Genomic DNA, 6952 nt, shown 5'->3' with positions numbered 1-6952 from the left:
TGCGGTCGGGGGTGGGGGTGGCGGACTCGCGGGGGTTGCACCACCGGGTGTACCTCCGGGACGGGGGCAAGAACGAGGTGATCCTGTCGGCGGGGACGCTGGGGAGCCCGCAGCTGCTGATGCTGAGCGGCGTGGGCCCGCAGGCGCACCTGGAGGCGCACGGCATCCAGGTGCTGGTGGACCAGCCCATGGTCGGGCAGGGCGTGGCCGACAACCCCATGAACTCGGTCTTCATCCCGTCGCCGGTGCCGGTGGGGCTGTCCCTGGTGCAGGTCGTCGGGATCACCAAGTCCGGCAGCTTCATCGAGGGCGTGAGCGGCTCCGAGTTCGGATTGCTCTAGCGGTGGAGTGGATGCGGCGCCTGGACAGGCGGGCGTTCCGGGGCGGCTTCATCCTGGAGAAGATCCTGGGGCCGGTGTCGACGGGGCACATCGAGCTGCGCAGCACCGACCCGCGCGCCAACCCGGCCGTGACCTTCAACTACTTCCAGGAGGCGGAGGACCTGGAGCGGTGCGTCCGGGGGATCCAGACGATCGAGCGGGTGATCCAGTCGCGCGCCTTCTCCAACTTCACCTACGCCAACACCACCGTGGAGTCCATCTTCACCGACTCGGCCAACTTCCCCGTCAACCTGCTGCCGCGCCACGTCAACGACTCCCGCTCGCCGGAGCAGTACTGCAGGGAGACCGTCATGACCATCTGGCACTACCACGGCGGGTGCCACGTCGGCGCCGTCGTCGACGACAACTACCGGGTGTTCGGGGTCAGGGGGCTCAGGGTCATCGACAGCTCCACCTTCAGGTACTCCCCCGGCACCAACCCGCAGGCCACCGTCATGATGCTCGGCAGGTAAACGCAACTCTCAAATCACCCCCGCAATTATACTGATCTGAATGAACTCAACTAACACAACTGTTGTAAATCTGTACAGGTATATGGGCATAAAGATTCAGGCCGAGAGATGGAGGAAATGATATTTCAAGGAGCCATATTTGAATGTAATTCATGGCATAATATTGTATTTGGGGAACCTGGTTTAGACAGATTAATTTGTTTTTTTCCACTTATTCTCTAGGCATAGTCTTTTAGTGCCTGTTTGTTGATTATTATGAAACCCAGTCATCCCTTTAACATGCATTTCTCTGCATTGCAAAATAAGAAGGAAAAACTTATGTTGCAAAGGCATGACGGTGGTTCAAGCAACAATACTTCGATCAAAAAAATACCAATTTCCATTGATAACAAGAGTAGCAAACCAGAATACTGTGCAGGATGCATTTACAGTTTTGTACTAGAAACTTAATTTCATGAAATTACATACCACTATTTTACTTGGTGGTTGTTACATGCTACAAACGCCAGGTTCCCTTCAGAGGGATCCAGCAAGCCATCATCTTATCTATACAGGGACCGAGTACATGTCAAAGGAACATGATGAGTTAAGAATGGAACAGCCAAAGGCAGAAATGACTTGAACATTTTTTTTCCTTGTTTCCAACTTGCCCTACTTGCCTGCTACCTATATATTGGCTTGCGAAATTCTCTCCCTACCTATGTTATCAGGAACCAGAAAATGCTACTTCGGCATCTCTGTTGTCCAGAATACCCAAGAAGTCACCAACAATTGCATGCTTGCATAAGAATAATTCATATAGTGAGGTTTTCTTGGATGGCCGTGAAGGAGCCACAAATGTTTCCGCCCATGTCTGGGAATGTCGCACATCCTGGCAAGGGTTTCACCTTGCCTTTACGGTCAACACTTACAGGGTACTTGAGGAGGTGGCCTCTCATCTCAGTCACCTCATTTGCAAAGAACTGATCCCAGTTATGTTGCCCGAGTTGACGAACCCGCCTCATGCACTCTAGGCTCTCTGGATGGTTAAAGTCTTCCTCGATAATTCCAATATGCTCAGCCCAGAGGGACATTCTGTAGCCATAAATCTACATAAAAAATCACCAAACTTGATTTAAGAGTATAATCCAGAAATACCAGCTGCGTCATAACTAGATTATTACCCTAAGAGATGAGATGATATACCCCGACAACCTTTTTCACTTGCTGTTTTAGAATGCACATATTAGTATTTATATTCACATAACTGTACTTGTAGAATTGCCACCAACAGTATTTATGTGTCATTACATGTCTATAGTTTAGTGTATATATAATTGAAAAAAAGGTAAATGTTAAATGGGTGTAGTTGGAGGCAGTCTCTCTAAATAAGGTGAAACAATTGTAATGAAGCAGCGGTTCTAAGCAACGCATAACATCAGGAAGACAAGTACAAAATCTGCAGGCACAATCTCAAAATGCAAGCTCATGAAAACACCTGTCTTCTGCAGGTACCAAAAGATGTGATTCAGCAGCTTGAACTTGAAACATGAGGCATTACCTGTCCACGCGGAGCAGAAATTTTATTTGCCCATGTATACTGTGGTTGATATGCTCCCATTGCAATCTCAGTATCTCTGATCCCTTCCATCGACCTCTGGTTGATATTAGCTGATCCAATGATCACATATTCATCATCTACAATCATACCTTTTGAATGTACATAAACCATGAATCTCCTATTTTTCCTAGCTTGATCCTGAATAGCAAGTAAAAATAAGTTTCATGTCACAACAACTAGTACATCAAATAACTAGTGAAAATTCAAATACTGAGAAGTTCAAACTATCCCCACAAAAAATGTAAAATTTTGGCAGAGCATCAACATAACTTGCGAAATCACTTCAATTGTTCATCCAAAGGCCTGTCTTAAGCAAAAGTGCTCAAGTAGTCTCTGGCAGAAAAACTCAGTTGTATGCATTGGCCATTTGGTCTACATGTATGACCAAAAGAACAAGACCTTCTATCAAGTTACTTTTAAGAACTAGGGATATGGTCGTTCACAGTAAGATTCATCCGCAAAGAGCCAGTGGCAGAAAGAAACTGACACTTTGATGCTGTGGTGCATCATGCATCATAAAGGCTACCAGAATCATGTCAATATTTACCAAGAATAACAGAAACTCGGTTCATGCTAAGGTCACATAAGCTCAACGTGTCATGACTACTCTCTTTATTATCATGATTGAAACTAAACCAGTTCAACCTTACTGGAACAAACCAAAACTGCAGGTTAGAGCCAGCATAGCGTGTTGAAACTTGAAAGAAAAACAAGAGAGAAATTCACACCTGAGGATTATTTGCAGTACTTGGAGTACTAGGGCTGTCCCCAATTTCACGATTGCCAAGACAAAAGAAGTTCAAATAATCCTGAGGCTCATATATATCATCCAGACCTACTTCTTTCAAGGCCCTATATATTGTCTCATACATCATTTGCATTGTTTTGTTCTACAATGTAAGAGAAAGACAAAACAAGTGATTACGCAATATAAACAGACTGGGTATGCTCCACCAGAACAAATTAGGAAGAACAAGGGTGCTTAATCGAACCTGCCAGTAAAGAATTCTTTGTGTAGGAGCACCAGTTGGATTACCCTCGGGCCACATAGGAACTACTATGTATGCAGAAAACCTCTCTTTTGCCTTAATCTTGTTTGCAATTTTGAGAGCAATTTCAATTGGTACCAAATTGTTAGCCCCTGAAAGACAACAATTTTACCATCATGAGTTGGGATCAGTCAAAGAATTTGGTATATTCTGCATTTTCATTAGATGGACACAGAATCAAGGAGTTGTATCAGAAATGAATACAACTGGACTGTGCACTAATATTCTTCTAAGGATGGGTGTCTGTTCATTAGTCAGATCATTCAAAAGAAGAAACAGAGAACTCTAGAACATGCTTACCAATATCTTTGTTTGAATCCCAATTAAATGAAGAACCGATGAAGTATTGGTTCTCAATGTAAATAAAGTGTTGGGCTGCCCTGATGGCATTCACATAAGCTGTATGTATGCTCATATCAATTAGTACATTCTTCCCACAGACAAGATTCTGTTAGCAAAAATAAAAGTGTTAGTCAGCAGCACAAACTGTAGAATATAATGTCATGCTGTGTTTCGGTTTATCAGTTACCTTCATGGTTGCTACTCGTGGGTCCTTTGGAAATCCCTTGGCAGAGTTTGAGTCAATAGAGCGAAACACCTATTTTGTAAAGTAAAAAGAGACTAGGAGAGTTGAATGCCTGAGTCAAAACAAGAAGGAAAACACTTTGAATCTCCCATTACAGAAAACTGTAAATACCTGAACATGCCATGTCTCTGGGTCATTGTCGCTAAAATAAATTGCATCATCAATGTTTACAATATCATGTATTCTTTCAATCTTGAGAAGTGCATCATCGTTTGATTTCCCCAACTTTTTAATCCCATGGCGTTTGGATGCCTTCAACCAACGCTCCTCAAAGTTCTTCAGAACATCATAAGCTGCTGGACCGTCGATCCTGGAATGCAAGTCATGCCATGGTTCCCTTGGGCCACGGGCATCAACTGTCTGCAAGCAGATGACAAGGGCAAATACTTTCAGAGCAGTGACAAAAATAAACTGAGAATATGGTGACATGCAATTATTATTCCTAGTACAAGATGATCTCCTTCTGATGACTAAGAACCAAACATCACAAAAGGTTCCTACTCTTCTCAAAATTAAGACTATGGTAACTGTTACTCAGTACATGAGAAACTGAACCAACACACAAGTATATGTCTTTCTAAACAATCTGCTTCAAGACACAAGTATATGATAAGGAATCAGAAACTTACAGCAAAGTTTGGATTGTAATAATCCTCCTTGTGTGAGGTTTGAAGAGTCTGAAACAGAGGATGCCCAGGTGTATCATAGCGCCCACCACACAAATCAAGACCTCCGACAAAAGCAATTATTTTTCTCCTATAATTGCCGGCATCAGCATCCACAATAACTGTTTTCTGATGATGAGTAAAAATGGTTCCTGTTTCCTGGTTTTCAAGACCTTCATATGTTAAACAAATGGCACTAATGATTGGTACAATATAATACTTGATATACCATAGAACTGCATTTTGTGATTAGATATATTATATTTATTTTACTGGCCAAACAGTGAACCTACTCGGAAGTATATAACACAACAGCATGATATATCATATGGAGTAACATCCAAGGATACATAAGTCATGGCTGGTAGATAAATGAAACCATTCACATTCACTACGTGCCATGAACATATAGTTTCAGTGAAACAAATTATCTATTATAATGGATAAGTTGTGGGCCATCGCGGCAGGGATAACCTGCTGTTTCACCCAGCTGTGACGCTTCCCAGCAGATCTTGGGCAAAGTAATACTTGAACTGAAGAGTGCTTGAAAAACCGACGTGTTTCCTCATCTCGTGTGCCCATGAAACCATCCTACAAGTACATCAATTCCCAAAATCAGGAATGGGGCCAGACATGGAATATGCATCTAACGAAAATAACATAGAAAATACAGACAGTAGTTTCAGGAATATCCTCTCGATATTATTTAATATGACAGCTAAGATATTTTAGTAACTCCTTTACTTGATAACATTAGATATGATGGTATGTTTACAGCAACAAACATGTATGGCTATGCCATCCTTTAATAAGGTGAGCATCTAAACATTTGAAAAGATATAACAATGTTGTTCTATAAATTATCAGTTTGAATGCAAGATATGTTGTTCATGTACTGTCCCTCAAAAAAAAGTTCTTCATGTAGTGTAAAGACCTCGAGACAGCAATTTGGACTCTATGAATAATTCATACCATCTTAAAGCCGAGAATACTCCTTGACGTTGGATCATCCCATACAAGAAGCAATACCCTAACGCCTTCCTGCGACTTCATCTTCAACAGGTCCCCAAGTGATGGTGCCTTCTCAGCTCCATCCCTTATGAGGTCGATCGTGTGGAACACTGACCAACCCACAATGTAAATCAACCGCCGTGCCTGGCTTATGGCATTGTACATGTCACGCCAGCATTGCCCGTGTTGGTAGCGCAATCCATGATCAAGCCAGATATCTGGGAGAGAACCATCGGGCACATGTGCATCCTGATAGAGGGTCACCCTCATGCCACGGCGCAGCGGGAAGTAAGTATTGGGCACTCCAAGGCAGTCCGGACCAGCAATGACACCATGGTGGTACATTGTAAGGCGAGCCACTGGGATGTACTGAATAGAGAGCTGTAATACAGCACCAGGAGCGCACGGCTTGCCATTGGGCTCTAGCACAGGGTAGATGCCCTCAATCCTGTCCCCAGAAAGGAGATTCTCGGCAGGGATGGCCACAGTTCCCATGAGCTGAGCTCCGAAGACATCGCTGTCCTTGACGACGAACTCGACCTCAGCAGCCTCATGGCCAACAGGCACATGGAAGTTCTGCGCCCAAACGGGGTTCTCGCTATTGGAAACGACGTAGGTGCGAGCGACGGTGGCATAGGAGACCTGGATGGTAACGTAGGGGTCGCTTGTCATTTTAGAGTTGGACTTGCCGCCTACGGAGAGGAGCTCGCTGACCCTCTTGGAGAACATGTCCTTGTTGGGGAGGTTCTTGGCCTCGTGCACCCAAATGTCGAGGCTGCCATGGAGCAGCACCACTTTCAGCGACGCCCTCATGCTGCCATGCTGTGACCCTCCGGCCACGGTACCGTACGGCACCATCTGCATCCCTCCACCGTTTGAGAAGGAGGCAGAATGCGGTAGTACGGAGGGTGATGACATGGGCGCCGGCGTGTAGTCATGGCGGCCGGAGAGGTGCATGTTGGCGAACCCATCGACGATGGGATAGTGCGGTGTGGAGGCCGCGGGTGATTCGGGGGCCGAGGCATGGGGCTGATGGTGGAAGCTGGAGCTAGGGGAGATCGCCGGACTCGGGTAGTAGGCCGCGGGGGATTCAGGGGCCGAGGGATGGGGCTGGTGGTGGAAGCTGGAGCTATGGGAGACCGCCGGGCTCGGGTCGTAGGAGGCCGCGGGGGCCGAGGGATGGGGCTG

At 45.4% G+C, this 6952-nt stretch overlaps 1 protein-coding gene and 1 pseudogene across 1 annotated transcript; one reads left to right on the top strand and one right to left on the bottom strand.

Moving 5' to 3' along the window:
* The first annotated feature begins 26 nt into the window (after window positions 1-26).
* Window positions 27-1113, top strand: LOC125531279 (annotated as a pseudogene).
* A 96-nt stretch (window positions 1114-1209) lies between these two features.
* On the bottom strand, window positions 1210-6943 carry LOC125531277 (phospholipase D beta 1-like). Its single transcript, XM_048695691.1, has 10 exons — window positions 5726-6943; window positions 5228-5344; window positions 4718-4912; window positions 4200-4448; window positions 4032-4100; window positions 3803-3950; window positions 3446-3594; window positions 3182-3343; window positions 2394-2591; window positions 1210-1941 (listed from the first exon to the last, which is right to left on the bottom strand). Exons 1-10 carry the CDS (start codon window positions 6719-6721, stop codon window positions 1648-1650), a joined length of 2577 nt encoding a protein of 858 aa, XP_048551648.1. The 5' UTR covers window positions 6722-6943; the 3' UTR covers window positions 1210-1647.
* Between the last annotated feature and the right edge of the window lie 9 nt (window positions 6944-6952).

This window comes from Triticum urartu, unplaced genomic scaffold (assembly GCF_003073215.2).
Source record: "Triticum urartu cultivar G1812 unplaced genomic scaffold, Tu2.1 TuUngrouped_contig_6930, whole genome shotgun sequence".
Lineage (NCBI taxonomy): Eukaryota > Viridiplantae > Streptophyta > Magnoliopsida > Poales > Poaceae > Triticum > Triticum urartu.
The sequence above is the reverse complement of the archived record's forward strand: the minus strand, read 5'-3'. Positions and strand labels throughout refer to the sequence as shown.

Bases quoted from the DNA above. Each gene is read 5' to 3' on its own strand.
- LOC125531277 (XM_048695691.1), bottom strand. From the start codon at position 6,721: ATGCACCTCTCCGGCCGCCATGACTACACGCCGGCGCCCATGTCATCA. The intron at 4,449-4,717 runs GTAAGTTTCTGA...ATCTGCTTGCAG, and splicing joins ATTACAATCCAAACTTTGCT to ACAGTTGATGCCCGTGGCCC. The intron at 4,101-4,199 runs GTATTTACAGTT...TTTACAAAATAG, and splicing joins CAGAGACATGGCATGTTCAG to GTGTTTCGCTCTATTGACTC.